Consider the following 25680-nt stretch of genomic DNA (forward strand, 5'->3'; position numbering starts at 1 on the left):
ACATGTAGAAAATGCAATATTTCTATGTATACATTTAGCCTGAAATAAATATAACATTAAAATGAGGTATTTAGCAATAATATTTTAAAATATTAAAATATATATCATATAAAGCTCATTGTTATAGCAGTAGAATTCTTGAATGCCTTTTTAACAATCAGGCAATATGCCTATGTTTCTAGTCCCCATAGGAATAAGGGGAATGAAAAAATTAAGGAAAAAAAATCTAGGCTTTAAGGATCTCCACACCCCCTTATAAAAGGCTTGCTCAGATCCCCCTTCTTCCTTGGCTATGTCTCTTACCTAGTCATCTATATCCATAGCAACAGGCCTTTGGACTTTTATGTCAGCATACTAGGCAATCTGGGTTGTTTTTTGGTATTGAACAGAAGGAAACTGAAAAGAATATTTCAAAACTAACCAGAGATGGAGAATTTGCACTTTTGAGAACTCAGTCTATGCCTGACTAATGATTTTACCCTTCTGACTTTTGTTCTCTTTGGAATTAATTGTTTTTCCCTTGTGGATGTTCAGATATTCACAACCCCAGATATAACAAGCAATATTACACAGTTTTAAATTAAACAAGCAAACGAAACCCAGGGATGAATAAGATCCAGCCTCAAACTACTTTAATTTTTTTGACAGTGCACTGTGATGACTTAAAGTGGAACTATATTAACGTCTGTTTTTGCCAGAAATTTTGGCAATGAGTAATAAGAATATTTTTTCTTTAATTTTTTTTGTATATCATCTTCAGTTATTTATGAAACTTTTTGAAAGTCACTATTTAAAAACTACATGTGCAGACAAGCAAGTTTTCTATGGGAAGGTGACATGTGTTGCATTATAGGCATGCAGAACTAGCAAAACATAGGCTTGTCATTTCCTCCTAGGCCCTGTGTCTGTGGTATACAAATGTGACTGTGTATAAGAATACCTGTCATTACCTCTAATCAGAGCTACCAGGTGTCGTTCTCTGAGGCATGAATAACCAAGAAGAGAGGATGATGGCCCATTTGTCTATTTATCCATTAGCTAATAAGTTTTTGTTGATGTTAATCCTCACTAGAGGATATTTTTTCCATTGATTTTTACAGAGAGTACAAGGGTGGGAAGGGGCGAGAGAGAAACATCATTGTGAGAGAGACATCAAGTGGTTGCTTTCCACATAGGCTCTGACTGGGGTCAGGGATCAAACCTGCATCCCAAGTACATGTCCTTGACTAGCAATCGAACCCCCTGCCCTTCAGTGTGTGGGCCGATGCTCTAACCACTGGGAAATACCGGCCAGAGCTAGCTAATTACTTTTTAAAAACATCAAATTGGGAGAGAAAAAATGGCGGAGTGAACGGAAGCTACACAGACCATCTCCCAGAACCAAACTGGAATTACAACTATAACACAGACAAATTGATGGGAAAAAGCAACAGAAAAGCAGCTTGCGAGGACCATATAACGAGGGACACTGACTCCATCCCGGTAGGCTTGCGAAGGCGCGAGACAGGGGCTGGGAGCCCACGGTCAGCAGCTCAGCAACAGCCTCAGCTGGGAGCAGCGCCCTCTGGTTACACTCCCAGGCGGCTCCACAGCGCAGCCGGGACAGAGGCTAAAAAAGCCACAGCCACTCACCTTGGGCTCCAGCAGAGGGAGGGCAGACTGGACTGGAATTGTGTCGGGACACTCGGGATCTGGAGGGCGCTCAGAGCTTTTGCTGAGTGCAGCCACTCAGGACGGTGGCCACATTGCTCCTTCCCAGGGCTCTGGGGAGAGGCAGCAGCCCCTCCCTCGGAGATCCAACCCCACCCTGTGGGCCATTGAAGTGCTAATTGAAGGTCATTAACAACCAGCATCTGCCCCACCCTCGGGAAATCCCCTTGTGCTGAACACCTGAGGGAGTTTTTCAATCAACTGACAACCCAAAACTCATCAAGTAACCTAGACTGCTAGCCACCAGGCAAAAAGCTAGAGGATGACAGTACCTTTCCTGGGCTGGCAACTTTAACCAGGAAAGTAACACTTGACAGTGGTGTTTAACGTGGGTCCTCCCTCGCTCTTCTAAACACAGGAGAGGGAGCCACAAGCAGCAGAACACCAACACCCACAGGGAAAACTTGACAGGCTCCAAAGCCCACAGTGATAGCCAAAATGGTGAAATACAGAAGCAGAAGCCAAATGAAAGAACAAGAGACCTCCACTGAAGATGAGATCAATGTGGAGCAATTAGGCATGTTAACAGAGCTAGAATTCAGAGCCATGATCTTGAGGAAGCTGAACAGCATGAGTAAGGACATAGAGACACTGAAAATAAGCCAATTGGAAATTAAAAACCATCAAGAAGAGATAAAAAATGACATATCAGAAATGAAAAACACATTGGAAGGTTTGAAAAGCAGAGTAGAGGAAGCTGAGGACCGGATCAGTGAATTAGAAGACAGGGTAGAAAAAATCAACCAATCAGAAAACCAAGAGGAAAAAACTATTAAAAAACAGGAAGACAGCTTAAGAGAACTGTGGGACAACTGGAAACCTAATAATATTCGCATCATAGGAGTCCCTGAAGAAGAAGAAAATGAGCAAGGGATAGAGAATATATTAAAAAAAAATAGTGACAGAAAACTTCCCTAATTTGGTGAAGGAAGAAGGCATTCAAGTTCAAGAATCACAGAGAGTCCCAAGTAAGAAGAACCCAAACAGGCCCACACCAAGACACATAGTAATTTAAATGCCACAGATTAAAGACAAAGAGAATCCTAAAAGCAGCAAGAGAGAAGCAACAGGATACCTACAAAGGAAACCCCATAAAGCTCTCAGCTGACTTCTCACAAGAAACACTACAGGCCAGAAAGGAATGGCATGAAGTAATCAAGGTCATGAAAAACAAGAATCTGAATCCAAGACTACTCTACCCAGCAAGGTTATCATTCAAAATAGAAGGTCAAATACAGAGCTTCCCAGACAAAAAAAGGCTAAGGGAATACATTAGCACCAAACCAGCACTGCAAGAAATGATAAATTGACTGCTGTAATTAGCAGTAGAAATGGGAAGAAAAATAGAACCACACTAAACAAAAATGGCAATAAATAAGTACATATCAATAAGTACATATCAATAATTAAATGTAAATGGATTGAATGCTCCCATAAAAAGACACAGAGTAGCTGATTGGATAAAAAAGCATGACTCATCTATATGTTTACAAGAGACCCACCTCACATCAAAAGACTCACATAGGTTGAAAGTGAAGGGATGGAAAAAAATTTTCCAAGCAAATGGAAAGCAAAAAAAGCTGGGGTAGCAATTCTCATATCTGATCAAATAGATTTCAAAATGAAGACCATAACTAGAGACAAAGATGGCCACTACATAATATTGAAAGAATCGATCCAACAGGAAGATATAACCTTGATAAACATATATGCACCCAATATAGGAGCACCAAAATATATTAAAAATCTTCTGGAGGACTTCCAAGGAGAAATCGACAACAATACAATCATAGCAGGGGACTTCAACACCCCGTTGACAGCACTGGATAGATCCTCTAGGCAAAAAATTAGCAAGGAAACAGAGAGTCTAAATGAAGCACTAGACCAAATGGATTTAATAGATATCTACAGAGAATTACACCCCAAAACTACAGAATTCACATTCTTGTCTTATCTCCTCTTGGCACTTTTTGTGCTTTAAGGGCCCACTATGTGCAGTGCTCTGTCCTTGATGTTTGCATAGCAGACAGACAGTCATGGTGCACTAGAAAAGGTTCAGGTATTGAAGTTAGATGACTTAAACTCTACTGATTACCTATGTGACTTTGGGATAGCTAAATAGCATTTCTTTTGATTTGCAAAATGGGAATGGTAATACCTAACTTGTACCATTGCTCTAAGAGTTAAATAAAATTATGTTAAACAAGAATCATGGTATCTGGGACATCATGGGGCTCATTAAACAGTGACTAGTGTTAGCTGTTATAGACTATGGCTTCTTTTAATCCTGTGAGACCTAGGTTGTATTATCCTCTATTCTACAGGAGAGGACATTGAAGCTCAGAGAGGTTAAGTGCCTTTCCCCAGATCACACAGCAAGAAAGGGCTAAAGCTGAGCAATCAATCTGAGTCTAACTCCAAAGTCTGTTTTTTTTTTCCTTAAGCCCATATGTCCCATGTGAGCAATATTACAAAGTCAGTGCCTTCCCCTGAAGAGTACTGTTATAAAACTGATAGAGTACAAGGACCATTCAGAACCTGTTCTCGCCTTTCCAGATCTAGCAGAGCTAGTAATTCTAGAACATTTTGAAAATGATTTTTTTTCTCACAAATACACATCCTCTCAAAATTGCCAGCCTGCCATCCTTTTTCATGTTCAAAGTGTGACTAATATTGTTGAGGTTTAGTGTGGGATAGAAACTCAAGTCCCATCAGTCATTGTATCTAACTTGCAAGGATTGGGGTTGAGATTTGGAGACCAAATAACTTCAAATATTTGTGTAAGTTACTGATGAAATAGAAAACACAAAGTCTCTGACATTTCTCAGAGCAATATTGTTCTGATATATCTCTTCAGACAAGAGAAACAAAAGAAAAAATAAACAAATGAGACTACATCAAACTAAAAAGGTTTGCATAGCAAAGGAAACCATCAACAAAAGGAAAAGACAGCCTACTGAATGGGAGAAGATATTTACCAAAGATACAATCTGATAAGGGGTTAATATACAAAATTTATTAAAAAAACTCATATAACTCAACAACAAAAAACAATCCCATTAAAAAAAAATAGAGGACCTGAATAGACATTTCTCCAAAGAGGCTAATAGACATATGAAAAGATGCTCAGTGTTACTAATTACTAGAGAAATGCAAATTAAAATCACAATGAGATATCACCTTATACCTGCCAAAATGGCTATCATCAATAAATCAACAAACAACAAGTGTTGACTAGGATGTGGAGAAAATGGAAAACTTGGGCACTGTTGGTGGGAATGTAGATTGGTGCAGCCACTATGGAAAGCAGTGTGGAGTTTTCTCAAAAAATTAAAAATGGAACTGCATCATTACTCAGCAATTGCACTTCTGGGTATATATTTGAAGAAGCCCAAAGCACTAATTCAAAGGAATACATGCACTCCAATGTTCATTGCAGTGCTGTTTACAGTCACCAAGATATAAAATTAACCCAACTATCCATCAATACGAGTGGATAAAAAAGTAGTGGTACATAAATGCAAAGGAATATAACTCAGACATAACATAGAACAAAATTCTACCATTAGTGACAGCATGGATGGGCATAGAGGGTATTATGCTAAGTGATATGTCAGTCAGAGAAAGACAAATACCATATGATTTCACTTATATATGGAATCTAATGAGCAAAATAAACAAACAAAATTGAAACTGACTCATAGATACAGAGAACAGACTGATGATTGTCAGAGGGAAGGGATAGTGGAGGAACTGTGTGAAAAGTGAAGGGGTTAAGTAGTACAAATTAGTATTTACAAAATAGTCATGGAGATGTAAAGTACAACATAGGGAATATAGTCAATAATATTGTAATAACTATGTATGGCGCTAGGTGGGTACTAGAAATATTGAGGGGAACACTCTGTAAAGTATGATTGTCTAACCACTGTGCTATATACTTGAAATTAATGTAAAATATTATTGAATATAAACTGTAATTCAAATAAATTATTTTTAAAAAGAAATAAAAAATGCAACTGATTGTGTGTATACATCTTGTTTCTTAGGCAACAGGAGGAGGATATGAAAGTGATGATGCATATCATAACACCGAACTTTTCTTCTTAGACATTCATAACATTCATGTTATGCGGGAATCTTTAAAAAAAATCAAAGACATTGTTTATCCTAATGTGGAAGAATCTCATTGGTTGTCCAGTTTGGAGTCAACTCATTGGTTAGAACATATCAAGGCAAGTATGTTTTAAGAAAATCAGTAATTGTTTAGTGAAACAGGAATTTTTAATCCTTAAATTGAAAAATATTGACCATTGAGAGATGAAATGTTTTTATTATAAGGTTCTGCATTTGACAGTTTTGTATTTTCTTATTATTTGCTTACCTAAATTAAAGTCTTCACAACATCACCTCCAGAATATTTTTAGCATCTTTCGAGATACCATTTTCCATCTTGTCAGTGGTAAGTAGTTGAGTCTTTCACACAGGTTTATTTAGGAATAGCCAGTTTATTATCAACCAATACTTGCCATGACCCTCAAGGGCCTAGAGAGAGAGTGTATTGAAACCAATCTCAAACTGACTAATTTTAAAGAATAAAATGTGTGTTTTTATTATATTCAATCCTTCATCTGGATAAAGGCATCAAACACCTCCACTCTTTTAAGAGTAAAAGTACTGCCTGGCCAGTGTGGCTCAGTGAATTGAGTGTCATCCCAAGGACTGAGAGGTCCTGGTTTGATTACCAGTCAGGGCACATGCCCAGGTTGCTGGCAGCAGCTAATCCATGTATCTGTCTGACATTTATGTTTCTATCTCTTTCCCTTCCCCTCTCTCTAAAAAATCAATAAAAACATATTTTTAAAAATAATTGAAGCTATCTCAGGGAACTAACAATTTTAGAAGCTGCTGTTTAGTTCTATAAACAAAGAAAATGCCTAGTATAAATAGGTGGGTTATTTAGATTGTTTTCTAGTGAAATTTTATTTTCCAACTCAATAGGAATCGTATTTCTAAAAAATATGTTATATTGATTTTTTTTAGAGAAGGGGGAAGGGAGAGAGATAGAAGCGTCTATGTGAGAGAGAAACATTGATTGGCTGCCTCCTGCACACCCCTCACTGGGGATCAAGCCTGCAACTCCGGCATGTGCCCTGACCTGGGATCAAACTGGGACTTCTCAGTTCATGGGACGATACTCAATCCATCAGCTGGTCAGGGATCATATTTTATTTAACTTTTTATTTTTTTCTCAAATTATTATCCTCAAAAATTAATTGCAAAAATATTACTTATGACAACTAAATCTAATGTGTTATCCTGGAACACAAAAATAATGTTAGGTAAAAAGTAAGAATATCAGCCTTGGCCAGTTTGACTCAGTGGTTAGAGAGTAGGCCCACAGACCAGAGAGTCCCGGATTCGGTTTTCGCTAAGAGCATGTACCTTGGTTGCAGTTTGTCCCTGGCCCTGGTTGGGATCATGTGGGTGGCAACCACTTGATGTGTCTCTCTCACATCAATGTTTCTCTCTCTCTCTCTTCCCCATTCTATCTGAAGATAAATGCAAAAATGTCCTTGAGTGAGGATAAAAAAAAAAATTAAGGAAATCTGAATAAAGTATGGACTTTATTAAAAATAAGTTAATCAGTTTATTAACATTTTAATGTATCAACATTTGGTTATTAGTTGTGACAAAAATACCATACTGTTATATGTCAATAATAGGAAACTGGATCAAGTATATGCTAAAATGTGATTACCTTTGCATCAAGGTCTATATTGCACCTGTTGGGCCAGTGATTTTTCTACTATGATCACTGTTATCAGTTGAATTGTGTTCCCCCCAAAATTCATATGTTGAAGTCCTGACCTGTAATACCTCAGAGTATGACCTTATTTGGGACTCAGGTCATTGCAGATGTGATTAGATAAGATGAGGTAATACTGGAGTAGCATGGGCCCCTAATCCGGTAAGACTAAAGTCCTTATGAAAAGGGGCAGTTTGGACACACAGACACATGCACAGGGAGAACACCATCTGAAGATTGGAATTAAGCTGCCACAATTCAAGGAACAAACAGAAGCTAGAAGACAGGCCTGGAATGGTTTGTTCCCTGGAACCTTCAGAGGGACCATGACCCTATTGACTGCTTGATCTTGGACATCCAGCCTTCAGAACTGGGAGATAATAATGTCTGTTGTTTAAGCCTCCAGTTTGTGGTATTTTATTATGACAGCCCCAGCAGACTAAGACAGTCACATATGTGAATAGGGGTTTGAAATGCAATTTGACTGTATGTGTGTGTTTGTTTGTTTTAATACCTAGTTGCATTTGGTTGCAGTTTCTGTAGAAGAAGAACAAATTCTGCAGCTCCTGGTTTTCCATTTTCAGGACTCTTTCTGTTCTAGACATTAATAGTATTTTAAAACAGGATTTTTTCTAGGGTTAAAAACTATCATTTCAGATTGAAGTGGTACCTTGTAGCTTCCTACTGACTTGCATATGTTTCTTTGCCAGCTTATTTTGACGGGAGCCATTCAAGTAGCAGACAAAGTTTCTTCAGGGAAGAGCTCTGTGCTTGTGCACTGCAGTGATGGATGGGACAGGACCGCCCAGCTGACATCCTTGGCCATGCTGATGTTGGACAGCTTCTATCGGAGCATTGAAGGGTTTGAAATATTGGTACAAAAAGAATGGATAAGCTTTGGACATAAATTTGCATCTGTAAGTAATCAATAAAGCTGATTTTTAAAATGTAAGACCACTGTCATTTGGCATTTAAAAACTAGTTGTTAAACCATATAGTCGCTTTTAAAAAGAAAATCTGAGGTGTATAATAAACAACACTTTACAGGCTTGAAAATGAGAAATGCCTTGGGCTAGAAAGTCTCTTTAGGAGACATGTTTATCCATCTGCACTATTTACAGTTTCATTTGAAAGTAACACAAAGAGTCTGCATGGAGATGTTTAAATTGGAATTGCGGAAAAGACGGAAGATAGACAATTGTTTTTCAACTATTATTATAGCTATTACAGGCAAATATATTTCATAGAAATGCTAGACTTTCAGTTAAGGCTTTTGTCATTTTTCTCTGATGTACATTTTTAAAATTGAGAGCATGTATTAAAATTCCTATTTCCAGGTCTTGTTTCTAGACATACTTTGAATAAGTATTTTTCACAAGCTCCCCAGATAATAGTCAGAAACACTGCTATGTAGCCTTTTATTCTTCATCCAGATTTCATAAGTAATAAAAATAACAGTTTTAAGTAAAAATAATCATTGTTTAGAAAATGAATAAGTGGTGAAGTTTTTGTCTTATTTTTAAGAGTGAAAGAACTTACTTTTATTATAATAATCACACCATTTATTGTATGGTTTCAAGTCCTGAAACTTTAGGACTGGTCCCTTAGCCAGTGGTAACATACTCTGCAGTATAATCCAGTGCAGTCTACCTGCAGCTGCCCAGGACTTGGACAAATTCCAGTCAGATGAAATAGTTGTAACACTCACATATGATGATGCTTTGCCAATTTTTATTGGTATTTTATGAAAGTTTATATACTTAGTTTTCATTATTTCAAACCCTTATATTATTTTTTATATTGCCAAGGAAATATATACTGTTTATACTCTGAGAGACTTGGCATTTGGAAGACAGCTTGCTGAGTTGTATCATCACATTTTGTGAATTATTGTGCTTTATCAGTTTTGTATCTATAAATTAATCTTCATTAATTTATTTCAGAGAATAGGTCATGGTGATAAAAACCATGCAGATGCTGACCGATCTCCTATTTTTCTCCAGTTTATTGATTGTGTATGGCAAATGTCAAAACAGGTAAGGGATATATAGGATAAAAATACATTCAACTTAATATTTAAATATTTTTATATACTATATGGTATTTGCCCCCCAATAATACAGGACAAAAATAAGAGCTGTAACCAGTTTGGTCATGTCTAAATAATTGTTGAAGCTGGATAACGGGTATATGGATTTCCCTTCATTATCCTCACTACTATTTATATGTCTGGGATTTTCCATAATAAAGTTTTAAAAATTCAGTATTTAGCTTTATTAACTCTACCAATGAAGGAGCAATGGAATTCACAATACCAATTATATCTTTTCCATCCATTTTATACTGGCATTTGTATGTAGACATGTCTGATAACTTATAATACCTTAAACAATTAAACTATCTGGTATGCCCTGTACACTCAAGTGAACCCAGAAAATCAGCTTGTTTTTCTCTTAATTCCTTTATTTGACCCTTACTTAAACTCTTTAGTCCTCTTTAAAGCACCAACAAATGAGAAAGGGGCATATGACGATTGCAGTCTCTGCTATCCTTCCTGGAAGGCACAGTGTAGTAAAGTTTATGCACCTCTTTTCAGTTCTATAAAAGGTCAACCCAAGTTTTCATGCTTTGTTTGCTTGTTTGTTTTGTCTAGTTCCCTACAGCTTTTGAATTCAATGAACGATTTTTGATGACAATTTTGGATCATCTGTATAGTTGCCGGTTTGGTACTTTCTTATACAACTGTGAATCCGCTCGAGAAAGACAGGTGAGTGAAAATGCTAATCTATTTAGTTACATGTGTCTAGTGTGCCATGAAATACAAAGATATGATAACTTGATTTATGGTAGATGCAAAATTTCTCATTTTTTTACCCCAAGCTTGGATGTTTTCAGTTCAACCAAGATTTGTTGAGTGTCTAGTATTTACTGCAGGGGTAAGACATTGACTTTGTCTTCAGGGAGTAGGAGTAACTTTATAGATATGCAAGTTTTCCCTCCCCAAAAAACCATAAAAATGTCAGGAAAGGTAATTTTTTAAAGGCATAAACCCATAAGAACAGGAAAAATGAGAAAGGATACATAGCAGCAAACCTTTGGAAGCTGGAAAGCTATTAGATTAGTGGTAAATAACTTAGTTTGAGAAAACCAAATCTCAAACCAACAGCAGGGAAGCCAAGAAACAGCCCATTTTACATTGCAGGAATTCTAGATGACTCAGGGGTTCCCGGACAAAAGTGTACCAGGTGTGTGGAATGAAAGGGAAAGAATAAGGTAACCTGAAGGTCTGTTTAGAATAAAGCAGTTGGCTTCTCCAGATCCCCTCTACCACTCTGTGGAGCTGAGAATTCTGACAGCGGTTTCTTTGTGAGAGAGGGTATGAGTAGGTTTCTGGGCTGGGACCTGAGTCATCAGGGGGTTGATGTGAATGGAGATGAGCTGGCTTGTGAGAACCCCAGCTCATTTCCTCTACTGAATCCCAGCATTCTGGCAGCAGGTCCTTATTTTCCAGGTGGGAACATGAAAGAAGTTTCTGTGTTAGCAAGGATGGGGAGAAAATGCATTCTTTGCTGGCAGGGGTATGAAATGGTGCAGCAATTGTGGAAAACAGTCTGGTCGTCCCTCAGAAAGCTAAATATAGAATTAGCATATGACTAGCAATTCCATTCCTAGGTATATACCCAAGAGAAATGAAAATAAGGGTTGAAACAAAAACTTGTGCACAGATGTTCATAGCAACCCAACTAATAATAGCTAAAAGGTAGCAACAACCCCAATGTTCATCAGCTGATAAATAAACACAGTGTGCTTTATTCACACAATGGAATATTTTTAAGCCCAAAATAGGAATGAAACTCTGATCCATGCTACAACATGGATGAACCTTCACATTATGTTAAGTTAAAGGAGTCCCTCAAAAAGGCCAAATATTGTTGATTCTGTTTATATGAAATATCCAGAATAATAAGTTCATAAAGATAGAAAGTAGATCAGTGGTTAACAGGGGCTAGAGAGAGGGGAGAATGGGGGAAGTGACTGGTTAATGGGTATAGGGTTTCCAATTTGGATGATGAAAATTCCTTGGAACTTGATAGAAGTGTTGGTTGCACAACAATGTTAATGTACTAAAAGCCACTCAGTTGTGGACTTTAAAATGGTGCATTTTATGGTATGTGAACTCCACTTCAATTTATTTATTTTTATTTATTTATTTTTTCTTTATTGATTTGAGAGAGAGAGGAAGGGAGAGGGAGAGAGCATCGACTGGCCACTTCCTGCATGCCTCCCACTTGGGATTGGGCCTACAACCTAAGCATGTGCCCTGACTGGCAGTCTAACTGGTGACCTCTTGGTGCATGGGTTGACGCTCAGCCTGACTCCACCTCAATTTTAAAAAAAAGCATCTCTGGGGAAACTTGACTAGTCCATGAAGAAGGACCTAGAGATACCAACACCTAAGGGTTCTTCAGAGAGAAGTTCACATTGACAAGCCTCATGATCTCAGAGCTTCCTATCAGCTCTTCCTTCTTCCGCTCTTACATAATAGCAGACAAGCAAGAGAGAGAGAGAAAACAGCTTGGACAAAATAGTTACCATGTAGGGAAGGGGGAAATGTAGACAAGAAGCTAGCATTTAATATCCCAAGAAAGAGGAAAAAATATAGGTACCATGAAATAATAACAGGATATTATTTGGAAAGTGAATTTAGAGATCAGAAAAAAAAAAAGAAAAAAAAAACTTGAAATAAGAACATGATATCAACAGAAATTAAAACTCAGAAAAAGAGTTGGAAGGTAAAATTGAAATCTCTCAGAAAACAGAATGCAGAGATAGAGGTAGAAAGTAGACACAAGAAAACTAGAAGATCAGTCCTGGAGTTCCAGTATCCAAATACTAGGACTTCTACAAAGAGAAAATAGTGAAATCAGAGAGCAGGAAATTGCTGAAATAACTTGAAAATATTTCCCAGAATTGAAGTACATGGGTTTCCACATTGAAAAGCCTGCTGAGTGCCCAAGCAGAGTGGACAAAAATAGACCAATAATAGGCACATCTTTGTGAAGTTTCAGAAAACTGGGGACAAAGAAAAGAAACTTTAAGCTTCCAAAGAGAATGAAAAAGTAGGTTATTTGCAAAAAACAAACAAACAAACAAAAAATCAGAAAGACAGTTCAACAGCAATATTGAAAGCTATAAGTTGATGGAGCAATGCCTTCAGAATTTTCTTTTTTTAAAAAAATATTTTTATTGATATTTAGAGAAAGAGGAAAGAAGAGGGAGAGAGAGAGATAGAAACATTGATGAAAGCAGAACATTCATTGACTGCCTTCTGCACACCCCTACTGGGGACCAAGCCTGCAACCCAGGCATGTGCCCTGACCCAGAATTGAACCAGCAACCTTTTGGCGCATGGGATGATGGCCATCCAACTGAGCCATATTAGTCAGGGCAGCCTTCAGAATTTTAAAGGAGAATGGTTTCAACCTAGAATCCTGTAGTCACCAAACTGTTAAATTGGAAAGTAGACCAAAGGCATGCGTGGTAACAAGAAAAATTTACCTTCCCACCACACCCTTTCTCTAGAAGCTACTGGGATATGTGCTGCATGCAAACAAGAAAGAAGACTGCATGAAATTCAGGAAGCAGGAGTTCCAGTATAGAGAGAGGGAAGAGGGAATCATCAGGGCAAAACAGAAGAGATCCAAGATGACATCTGGGTACAAGGCTCAGGGGCACCCAGAGCAGCTTTCTCTCCTCTGAAGATAAAACTGAGGGCTCTAGATGTGCAGTGTCTTGACAGAAGTTTGAGACTGGAGGAAAATTTGGGGTTGAATTAATGATAAGTGCCAAGAAAAGTAAACAAACAGAATAGACAGTTGTTAAATAGAGGGGAAAAAAAAAATTGTGCAGGAAAGGAAATCACAGAATAGTGACTATGCAGCTTACCAGGCAACAGCACTTGCTGAATCATAGGAATCTAAGCACTAAACATGGATTTGATCAAAGCTATGCTATATATTGGGAGTATGAGGCAGGATGTAAATTGTGTGTGTGTGTGGCAGGATGGAAGGGAGACATTCTCAGTGTAGCAGTGTTGTAGTTAATGCCTATAACTGGATAGCCAACAGGTAGCAAGAAAACCATGATATTTAAAGATTTGGAAGTAAATACCAAATAATTCAATTAATTTTTAAAATTAGATGCAGTTGCTTCTAGGGAGAGGGGCAAGAGGCTGCTTCCTCCCTCCCCCATAACAAACCTTATTGAGCAATTTGACTTTTTAAACTATGTGCATGTATAAATTGTTTTTTTCTTTATTGATTTTTAGAGAGAGAGGAAGGGAGAGGGAGAGAGAGATAGAAACATTGATGAGAGAAAACATTGATTGGCCGCCTCCTGCACGCCCTCCACTGAGGATTTGGCCCACAACCTGGGCAGGTGCCCTGATCAGGAATTGAACCAGTGCCCTCTTGGTGTATGGGTTGATGCTCAACTACTGAACCATGCTGACTGGGCAGATGTGCATGTATAAAAATAAAAACAAGCATGCAGAAAGGCACAGATGGCCCTGGCCAGTTTGGCTCAGCGGTTAGAGCGTCAGCCTGCGGTCCAGAGAGACCCGGGTTCAGTTCCCACTAGGGGCATGTACCTCAGTTGCAGTTTGTCCCCGGCCCTGGTTGGGTCATGTGGGTGGCAGCCACTCGATGTGTCCCTTTTACGTCGATGTTTCCCTCTCTCTCCCTCCCGCTCTATCTGAACAAAAAAATGGAAAAATGTCCTTGGGTGAGGATTAAAAAAAAAAGAAAGGCACAGATGAAGTTTTAGGTGGATTTCAAGAAAGGCCAAATTATGCTGCCATTATTCACATTAGTCAAGTATTATGTTAAAGAAATTTCTTCAGTCACTTATTTCAAGCTTTTTTTTTTTTTTTTTTAAGCTGCCAGTTTTAGCTTACTGGTCCTTTCTTATTAAAGTGCTTAATATTAAGAGTTTTAAAATTCTGCCCTTGGTAATTTTGATACTTGCATCCCCCCCCCCAAGCTTTGGTTTTCCTTTAGCTTATGGTCAAAATCAGTAAAAATCTATAATAAAAAAAAATGAAAATGTGAGTATCTGTATGAAATGATGGATGCCAGACTAAAAAGTGAAGATTCAGTAAAGTCATTTACCCAGGTTTTTACAAATATCTGGATGTTAGCATGATGTAGGTTAAACATTTGGATTGTTGATTAAAATAACTTCATACCTAGATGCCTACTGTCAAGTGGATACAGGTTAAATTTTCATAGTTCTAGCAAATACAAAAATGAAAAAAAAAAGTCAGTGGGGTCTTATGATTATTTTTCTTTCTGCTTAATAACAAAACGCATACTGTCTATGTGTTCATAAATGTTTTATGTAGCCAGTAATAGTCTTCTTAGGTCAGTGAATTGCATTTAATATTATAGCATCCTGCATCTCTATCTTCTGGCAGAAATAGTGGCTCTCAAGCTAGGCCATTATCTATGCAAATATCAGTAAGTGACTGCAGAGCATTCACTGGTGCATGAGGCTTTTGAGCTATTAGGGGATAATGTAAATGTGTGATTCAAATTGGTGCTCAACTGTATTTCCACAGGCTATAAAATGTTTTGTGTGCTTGAGTGTGTTTTTACTTAGGCTTTTCACTTTCTCTTTCTCTATAGAAAGTTACAGAAAGAACAGTTTCTTTGTGGTCGCTGATAAACAGTAATAAAGACACATTCAAAAATCCCTTCTATACTAAAGAAATCAATCGAGTTTTATATCCAGTTGCCAGTATGCGTCATTTGGAACTTTGGGTGAATTACTACATTAGATGGAACCCCAGAATCAAACAACAGGTAAATGAACTGGATTGTTAAAAGATAGTAATGTCAAGTTATGATTACATCTGGACTTTGATGATGTTATTTGGTAGTTTAAACACTAATCAGAAAGAATATAAGTACCCCTATGTTCATAGCAGCACTATTTACAAGCACTAAGATCTGGAAACAGCTCAAGTGTCCATCAATAGATGAGTGGATAAAAAAGCTGTGGTACATATATACAATGGAACACTATGAAGCTGTAAGTAAGAGAGATCTCTTATCCTTTGAGACAACATGGAGGGACCTGGAGAGTATTATGCTAAGCAAAATAAGCTAATCAGAGAAAGACAAATACCATATGATCTCACTTATTTGTGGAATATAATGAACAAAATAAGGTGATAAACAAAATAGACCCAGAGACATAGAAAGGAGTACGGTTCAGACTGACAAGCCTCAGAAGAGAAGGGCAGGAGGGATGGATGAAATAAACCAAAGAACTTATATGCATGTATGCATAACCAGTGGACATAGACAACAATGCTGGTCAGGGGAGCGGGATGAGGAGGAGGGTGCCTAGGAGGAGAAAGGGAGAAACATCTGTAACAAAATTAAGTTAATAAAAATTGCAAAAAAAAATATTATGAGAGGGAAAATTGTCAGACTAAAAAGTCACACTTGCTTTTAAGCACAACGTTCTTTAAAATTGTTTTTAATTAGCCCTGACCAGTATGGCTCAGCAGTTGGAACGTAGGCCTGCAGACCAGAGGGTCCTGGGTTCGGTGTCCGCTAGGGGCACATACCAAAAAATAAATAAATAAATAGTTTTTAATTACTAAACTATTTATTTTTATTGGTGTTAAACTTACATTCTTTTGTCAATGGGAATAATTTTTTTTTTCACTAGAATGTAAAATTATTTAAAGCTCTGAAAAATTTCTGAGGTCTTTTTAAATTTATTTTTTTTATTGATTGATTGATTTTAGAGAGAGAAGAAGGAAGAGAGAGAAAGAAAAATATCAATTTGTTATTCCACTTATTTATGCATTCATTGATTGATTCTTGTGTGTACCCAGACCAGGGATTGAACCCACAATCTTGGCATATTGGGACAATGCTCTAACCAACTGACCTACCCAGCCAGGACGAAAATTTCTGAGTTTTTATAGTCAAGGATTTTTTTTAATCGTTGGAAGCTTTTACACATCATAGGAAAGAAAACATTTTCTACTCCCTGGTTCAGGGGTATGTACTAGGTCAGCTAACATCAGCATGCTTTTTCCTGAGGGTCTTTACTTCTGAAGTAAAGATAGTTGCTCTGTCAATGGATAGAACACGCAATTGGCCATTCGTCATTCAAAACCGGAAACGGGTTTTTGAAGCAAAAAATAATAACACGTTTTATTAGACACACTCAGGCTTTCCATTTTCCCACCCCGACTCCATCAGAATACAGCCTGTTTGTAAAGGCTCGGAAGTACCTCCATTTAGTCATTTGTTCTAAGTGCTATAAATATTCAGTATTTTCAGTTGCTCTTTGTAAAGCTTTGCACATTTTCCTGCGGTTTGGATGGTCCACTACCTGTTCTCACAGGCCAGTCTTGCATAAGCGCCAGCTATAATCCTGCTTGGAATCCACAAGCAACAGCAGAGACCTGGTGCTGCAGTCTTTCTCTGAGATCGTTTATTGCACTCAGAGCTGGGCCACACGCCATTCTGTGCTCTCTTTTCTCACTGGGGAAATGCCCAGTTCAAGCTGGCACTCTCACTTCAAGGTCTCTGCTGCGTGCATAAAAGGTTCTTACAATTTAGTAATGGTTGAAATGTGTAATCTTTTAGAAAGTAACAGATTCTAGGGCTGGAGAACACTCACTTGTTTAGTTTGGAATTTGAGAAGCATGTTGAGGGCATTTATTTAGCAGTAGTTCTAGTGAGTGGAATATCAAGTAAAGAGGAAATGGGAATTTTTTCAGGGTTCTAACTGCTGTTACAGAAGACATGCCCCTTTTCTAATTAAAAAAATATTATATAGATGAGCACTGTTTGTCCTATACATTAAGTCTTTTCTGTATTTATTGTGCTTTTTTAAAAATAAACTACTGGTAATTAGAAAGTATTGACAATTTCTGTATAGATTATATAATCTCCCCTCACCCATTTGTACTTGGAGAAATTCTTGAAATTCTAGGAATTTAGAGCAATGTATTTCTGAATATATAAAGGTAATAATAATAATTGTGTGACAAAGGAAGTTGGAAGGGCCATCATTAGAAGAACTTGCTGTAATATATGTATCCTCTTGTTCTCAGAGAGCTTGGCATAGTGGAACTGGGCCAGATAAAACTGAGCATTCCTTGGTAGAGGTTTTGTTTTGTTTTGAGACAGTAATTGGTCTATATTATGATCTGTGAAATTTCCTCAAACAATAAAATAATTTATCCTTCCAATATAGATTTTTCTGAATGTGGAGAGTGCCATACATATCTATCTATGCTTTGACCCTTTGTATTTTCATCCCCAAATACTGAGTGTTCCCATGCATCAGGCACAGAGGGGACATGGAGATTAAGAAGAGGTGGTTTCACACACAGGGAGCTTACCAGGCTAATGGACGTACCCACGAACATAAGCCAATGATTATTTTGCTGGGGGAGAAATTTGATAATAGAGATGTGAATTAAGTGCATTTAATTTCCTTAATGATCTTATATAGAACATTATTTCATACAGAAATAGATTAAAATTTGATCACAAGACATTTTAAATTATGTAATATAAACCTAAAAGAATATACTTCACCACGTAAAAGTTAAATTGTTATTTAGTTGTGTGGGCCAGTTGGTATAAAACTATTCCTGGGTACCTAGAGCATTCACAACAATATGCTATCAGTACTGAAAGACTCAAAAGTATATATACAGCCCCTCCCTATAATGAGCTGTTCACCTAGAAGAAGTCAGGGTTAGTGTGCTTTTAAAAGCAAAAGCCACTAACCCTTGCTACCACATGAAAACTCAGCAAAGTTGATGGAAAAACCAGTGCTTACATTTGACAAGATTTGACAAGCTATCAATAAACAAATTTGGTATTTTTATTTAATATAAGGAAATTATTCATGTTAAAAGCAGAAATATGAATTAGTCACATTATAAACCTAAATGGGAACCTTCAGCTGCTAGTAAACTCATATTATTTTGGGGAACTACTGCACCTAATGTAGCTGTCAAGCAGGGTTACACTGGGCAAGTTCACATTTTGCATAATGGTAACTCAAGAATGAGAACAAGGATAGTCAGATATTAACAGGCTGACCTGTGTTGTAAGTCATTTCTGATAGAAAAGTGAAAAGGAACATTAATATAAACATCATTTGAAGCTTAAAATACTTCTATACCTAGCTGATTGCCTATCTTCTATTTTGTGCTGAGCTGTAACACTCTTTACTTCATAATTCATTTCCCAAGTAAAAAGTTGAGATGTAGTATTTAAAGTCACTTGACTTAAAATTTCATTTTTCATTATTTTGTCTTTTGGTGTGCTATCACAAATGGACATGTTTATTTATATTCTCTAAATGATTTTTGTTAGTCTGTAGGCTGTCTTCTATATATTTTGTACCTGTTACTAGATTGTTATATTTTTTTTTCTCAAAGTTTTTTTCCCATCTACTCTGTCAAGTTTATTAATTACACAACCTTGTCATCAGCAAAAATGATTGTTTTACCTCTGATTTCTTTCTCCTGTCTAACTGTATTTGCTGGCACAATAACAAACTGAATATGAAACAGGGAAGTTTTAAAAATAGCCAAGATAATTTTGGAGAAGATTATCAAGGAAGAACTTGTCCTGTGATATATCAATGCTTATTTGAAACAGAATAGCACCCAGAAATAGAACACATAGAAGTGGAGGCTTGGTAGAGTAAGAAGGTAGCATTGTAATTCACAGGGAAAAGATGGACTGGATGGGAAATGCTGTTGGCATAGCAAATCATACTTAACTGGAACTCCTGATGTTCCCCCCAGACCTGCTCATCCTTCCATCTTCTCCTTTCAGTTCTTGGCAACTCTATCCTAGTCACTCTGGCCAGAGACCTTAGAGTCATCCTTCACAGCTTTCTCTTTCACGCTCCACATCCAGTCCATCAGGAGAGCCTGCTGGGCCCAGCCTTCAAAATCTGTATGGCCTCCGAGCACTTCTCACCAGTTCCCACCATGACCATGAGCCAGGCCACCTGCCCTTGGCCAGGTGTTGCTGGACTCCCTGATTTCCCCTTGCTTGCTTCTAATCTGTTCTCAACATAGCAGCCAAAGTGGTCCTTGAAAAATATACACCAGATCCCATCACTCCACTCTTCTCAAAACCATCCAGGTAGCTGCTCACCTCACCCCAAGTCAAAGCTCACATCCTCGTGATGGCCTCTGAGGTATTATGTGACCCCAGCCTCACCCTTGCCTCTCTAACCCCCTCGCCTCCTCACCAACTCTCACACACTTTGCTTCAGCTGCACTGGGCTCCTTGCTTGTACTCAGACACTCAAATATCTACCCAGCTCCTTCCCTCTCCTCCCTTAAGCCTTCTCCCAGGAGTCAACTCAGTGCATCTCCCCAGACCACACTGTTAGAGGGTAACCGGCACCCCGCTGGTCCCTATTCCTCTTACCCTGCTGTACTTCTTTGCTATGGTATTCATCACCTTTCAGTGTTCTGTGTGACTCACAGGATCTTAGTATTTGTTGTCCGTCTGGCTCCCCCTGCTGGAAGATCATAAAAACAGACATTTTAGCCTCCTTTCTTCACTGATGTATCCTAAGCACCTAGAACAGTGTCTGGACCTCAATGGAATGCATAAAGAGAAAAATGGGCAAAGAACACTAACAGGCAATGCACAGCACTTACTGTGCCAAACATTTCTATTCTAATGTCATATATGCATTTCTGAGAAACCTCACATTCTGCAAAGGCACAGAAAAAAGAACAAGGCTGATGGGAAGAATAGTATTAAGAGGAGACCTCTCCAAATCCATGGACCTTTGTAACCAGAGCTCTAATGAAAGCAAAAGTTTCAGTGGAGCCCTGGCCGGTTTGGCTCAGCGGTTAGAGCATCGGCCTGCGGTCCAGAGAGACCCGGGATCGGTTCCCGCTAAGGGCATATAGCTCGGTTGCAGTTTGTCCCCGGCCCTGGTTGGTCGTGCAGGTGGCAGCCACTCGATGTGTCCCTTTCACATCGATGTTTCTCTCTCTCTCTCTCGTCCTCTCTCTCCTTCCCACTCTATCTGAACAAAAAATGGAAAAATGCCCTCAGGTGAGGATAAAAAAAAAAAAGTTCCAGTGGAAATGTGAGCACAGTTACATGCCTGCTGCTTTTGCACTTGGCTTCCATTGATCACTTCTTGGCAACCTATAGTGGGGTGAATAGTGACCCCCAAAGCACATGTCCACTCAGAACCTGTGAATGTGATCTCATTTGGACAAAGGGTCTTTATAGATGTAATTATGTTGAGGATCTCAAGATGAGATCCTCATGAATTAAGAGTGGGCCCTACATTCAATGGCAGGTATCCTTAGAAGGGAGAGCAGAGCAAGATTTGAGCCATAGACATATGTAGAGGAGAACACCATGTGAAAATATGAATGATTGGAATGATACTGCCATAAGCCAAAGAAGCCTAAAATGACCACAAACTGGAAGAGGCAAGGAAGGATTGTCCCCTAGCGTCTCCAGAGAGAGCACAGCCCTGCCGACACCTTGATTTGAGGCTTCTGCCCTATAGAACTATAAGAAAATAAGTTTCTGTTTTAAGCCACCAAGTTTGTGTTTATTTGTTACAGCAGCCACAGGAAACTAATGCACAGTCTTAAACCCCAGGCCTCATGCTCCCTCCTCTGACATGCAGATCCTGGAGGGCATCTGCTTCTAATCCAGACTGTTACCCTCAGCATTAGCAGTCAGATCTAAGGTGTAGCCTTCTTCATTAGTGCATCATCTTCATAGCTTCCTTGTTGGCATTCACAGCTCTGGCAAATGGCTTAAGTCATTGGAAAGCAGGACAGTTCTGGAAGCCACTAGTGCTAAAGGAAGGTACTTCTGTAGACTTTTGACTTTTTTCTTAATGTCTTCTTTTTGCTCAGCTTTCTAGAAGCTTGCCCTTGATCGCTTCAGAACATTAATGTAATGGTGAGGAGTCTTCTGGGGGCTATTCTCCTTTTTTCTTTTTAATTGATTAATTTATTTTTGTTACAGATGTTTCTTCTGTTTTCCCCCACTGATTCCCCCCTCCCCCTCCCTCCCACCCTGTCCCCAGCTTTGCTGTCCATGTTCATTGTTCATGCATACATGCATATAAGTTCTGTGGTTTATCTCCCCTCCACCCCCTCTTCTGGGGATTGTCAGTCTGTACCCCACTTCCACATCTCTGGGACTACCCCATTCCTCAGACTGTTATGGTCATTATATTCTACAAATAAGTGAGATCATATGATACTTGTCTTTCTCTGTTTGGCTTGTTTCGCTTAGGATAATACTTTCCAGGTCCCTCCATGTCGTCTAAAAGTATAAGAGATCTTTCTTTCTTAAAGATGCATAGTACTCCATTGTGTTTATGTACCACAGCTTTTTTATCCATTCGTCTACTGATGGACATTTGGGCTGTTTCCAGATCTTAGCTATTATAAATACTGTTGCTACGAACATGGGGTACATATATTCTTTCTGATTGGTGTTTCAGGCTTCTTAGGGTAGATTCATAGAAGTGGATCAGCCCTAGCCGGTTTGGCTTGGCAGTTAGACCATCGGCCTGTGGTCCGGAGAGACCCGGGTTCGGTTCCCACTAAGGGCACGTACTTCGGTTGCAGTTTGCCCCCGGCTCTGGTTGGATCATGCAGGTGGCGACCACTCGATGTGTCCCTTTCACATTGATGTTTCTCTGTCTTCCTCTCTCTCCCTCCCGCTCTATCTGAACAAAGAATGCAAAAATGTCCTCCGGTGAGAATAAATAAATAAATAAATAAATAAATAAATAAATAAATAGAAGTGGGATCACTGGGTCAAATGGCAGTTCAATTTTTAATTTTTTGAGGTAACACCATATTGTATTCTTTTGTATACATTGGCCTGGATGGTGATTACATTAGTGTTGACATATTTAAACATTTATTGAGCTGAACATTTTAAGATTTATGCACATTAATGTGTAATTTATATCTCAGTACAAAAGTTTTAAAACTTAACATGCTGGGGAGAATTACATATGTTCCAGCATGACCTCTCACTTTATACTGCCATCAATGCACTATTTATCAAAGTATTTGTCATTGTAGCGAAGCAGACTGTATTGACTGGCTTCACTCTCACAACAACCCTGTGAGGTCTGTGCTGTTTTTATTCCCATTTGACAGATGGGAAGTGGAAGGACCCAGAAGGTTAAGTCACACAGCCCATAGGAGGCAGACCCGAGATTCATACTGTCAGACCCACTGCTCTCAGCCATGTTTTTATTACTATGAGCAATAGCACATGAAAAGATGTGGTAGAGCAGAGAAATGCCATAGAAAACTACCATGTTACTGTCCTCAAATTGGCCAAAAAGATGCTCTTCCATATCCGAGTTCTGGTGATGACATGGAGCAACAGGAGACCTGCCAGACTCATTAGTGAGTGCCTAAGTTCGTATCACCACCTTGGAGAGCAGTTTGGCAGCATCTAGTGAAGTTGGAAAGATCATACCATCCTCTCCAGTGATCCCATACCTAGTCAGAGTCCTTCAATACACATTTACACATGTGCACGAGGAGATGTGTCCAAAGATAATAAAGCATTGCATGTAGTATTGGGGAGCACTGGAAATTGCCAGCTACCCATCCATCTGGGACTGGATAGATAAACTGGTTTATTCATTTAATAGAACTCAAGGATCAAATTCAGAAACACAATGTCAGGTCCAAATGTCAATTGATAACTAACTACAGAATACCACCTTTGACGTAAACTTTCACAAAACAGAAAATAATAATAGTGTATTTTGTTTTTGGATGCTCATGTATAGGAAAAGTCACAAATCTCCACAGAAAGTAAGGCTACCCAACAACTTGAGAAGAGTTGTTACCTCTGGGAGCAAAAGAGCAGTGGGCCTGGGGATGGGCAACACAGGAGACAGGAGCTGTGTATGGGCTGAAAAACTTTAAAGAGATGGTGATGCATGTGGGAGGAAATGTGTATATAGTTATTTCTTGATGGCATTTTATTATTATTGGTACTTTTCTGTATTTTTAAATTATGAAGTATGGGAGGAAACTATGTAGAGGACTTAGAAAGCAGGAACTGCAGCAAATGTGTGTGGAGCAGGTGAATTTTTCTTACATGGTGGGCACAAAGCAGTAACTCAGGCTTGTGCTTCTCTGCAGCAACCAAATCCTGTCGAGCAGCGTTACATGGAGCTCCTGGCATTGCGCGATGAATACATAAAGCGGCTGGAGGAGTTGCAGCTTGCCAACTCTGCCAAGCTTTCTGATCCCTCGACTTCACCTTCCAGCCCTTCACAATTGCTGCCCCACGTGCAAACTCACTTCTAAGAGGGAGCCTTGCCCGGTGCTGCATTCAAGCTCTGCGTAAAAGAAATAAGTTTATTTTCATTCAGGATCTTTGTACAAAGTAGATTAAAATATTTGTTTCCATGTAGAACTTGAACTAACAATCTTAAACTCTTGAATATGTGCCTTCCAGATTATATATTACAAGAAAACTATGGTGTCTACACAGCAGTCAGAAGAAAGGAGCCCACATGGGATTTTGGAAAATCCTCATACCTTTCAAAAGAAATTTTTGAAAAATATAAAGTTTAAATTTAATTTGCCTCTTTAGAAACACTATGAATATAATAGGCAACTTGTGGGCTTAATCAGAACAACATTATTTTAAACTAAAGGTGAAAAAAGGCTTGTGAAATGGATTTTCCTCAGGTTGTTTAAAAGCATTTCTTCAGATTATTTAAAATGAATGCAGATGTGAAAGGTGTGTTACTGCCAAAAACCAAATTGAGCTCAACTTCTGAGGCATTATCCAAAAGCAAGGTATTTCAATAATTGCAAAATTTTATACCATCATAAGTGGTGATTTAAGGAGAAATGGCTGAGTTTTTCATTATTTTGAAATTTTGGAATATGAAGTGTTTTCCCCTAATTTTCAAGAGAAGCATATTTTTATATTAAAAACTGATGGGGCCCAGTTAAGTATGATTTGATTTTTTAATAACTTTGCCACTTCTATTTTCTAAGTTTTTCCATGAGCTTGCCTAAAATTCTGACCCGTTTTCAGGTTGTGGGAAACCACTTATAAAGCACTGTGCAAGAATGTCGGATGTGATATGCTGCTGAGATTAATGTTTTTGCAAATGTTGCTCTAGTCAAACCAGCTTATCTGCCAAAGCATAGGGTTGACCATCTTTGATGTTTAAGCTATTGCTACAGCATCATTTTTGGAAATAAAAACTGCAGATGTACATTTGTTGAACGTATTCTTGAAAGTATTGTGTATTAATTTCAATTCAAATGGTGTTGGGTGCCCCTCCTCCCAAGCGTGCATAAAAACTAGTTCTGCAAATTTTTACTTGAACTACCTGGCAGTTTGCTTTTTCAGGTTTGTTTTTTTTCTGTAGTATTAAATGAAATTTAAAATGCAGTTCTATTTGATATCTGAACTAATTCATTTAGTAAGTATATTTGTAAAAGTTAAGGCTAGAGTTAAAGCAATTAATGTGTTTTACAATGATCTGTAAAGTACTATTTATAGCTAATACGGTTATGTTTTCAATGAATAAGAGAGATTAAATATATCTTTGTAAATTATTTTATGTGATAGTTTAATTGATCTACCAAATAAGACATCTCAAAAACAATAGCATAATGTATAAATTTTGTATGTATAAGAAATTTTATTAGACATTCTCTTGCTTTTTGTAAACACTGTAAATATTTCATAAATTAACAAGTGTTACTCCATAAAAAAAAAAAAATCTAATACTAATAGCTTAAAGGACTTTGTAAAATTTCATGACACATTTTTCATGGCAATAATGACTAAAGACCTGCTGTAATAAATGTATTAATTCAACATAGTGCTTTGTTTTCAGGGATGTAACTGTATATTTGTCTTAAATGTGCATGGTGTCATCTTTTCTGTTCCTGGCTCAACCTCACATGCTCTTTGTCTTACTAGCAGCTTTATAGGGCTCTCCCCAAATCCCAACAATCCTGGACATTAAGTGCATTAACAATGCAGACTTTATTTTCTTTTATTATTATTTTTAATTTTTTTCTTTATTGATTTTAGAGA

General features: G+C 38.1%; 1 protein-coding gene across 1 annotated transcript in view; it reads left to right on the plus strand.

The window, feature by feature from the left end:
- Positions 1 to 25453, plus strand: part of MTM1 (myotubularin 1) — a 153619-nt gene extending 128166 nt beyond the window's left edge. Inside the window, exons 10-15 of the mRNA XM_036271174.1 lie at positions 5760 to 5945; positions 8230 to 8436; positions 9463 to 9555; positions 10173 to 10286; positions 15205 to 15381; positions 23754 to 25453. Of these exons, the coding sequence (XP_036127067.1) occupies positions 5760 to 5945; positions 8230 to 8436; positions 9463 to 9555; positions 10173 to 10286; positions 15205 to 15381; positions 23754 to 23921 (945 nt within the window). The 3' untranslated portion in view covers positions 23922 to 25453. The remainder of the gene's footprint in view (positions 1 to 5759; positions 5946 to 8229; positions 8437 to 9462; positions 9556 to 10172; positions 10287 to 15204; positions 15382 to 23753) is intronic.
- The last annotated feature ends 227 nt before the right edge of the window (positions 25454 to 25680 follow it).

This window comes from Molossus molossus, unplaced genomic scaffold, assembly GCF_014108415.1.
Source record: "Molossus molossus isolate mMolMol1 unplaced genomic scaffold, mMolMol1.p scaffold_m16_p_2, whole genome shotgun sequence".
NCBI classification, from domain to species: domain Eukaryota; kingdom Metazoa; phylum Chordata; class Mammalia; order Chiroptera; family Molossidae; genus Molossus; species Molossus molossus.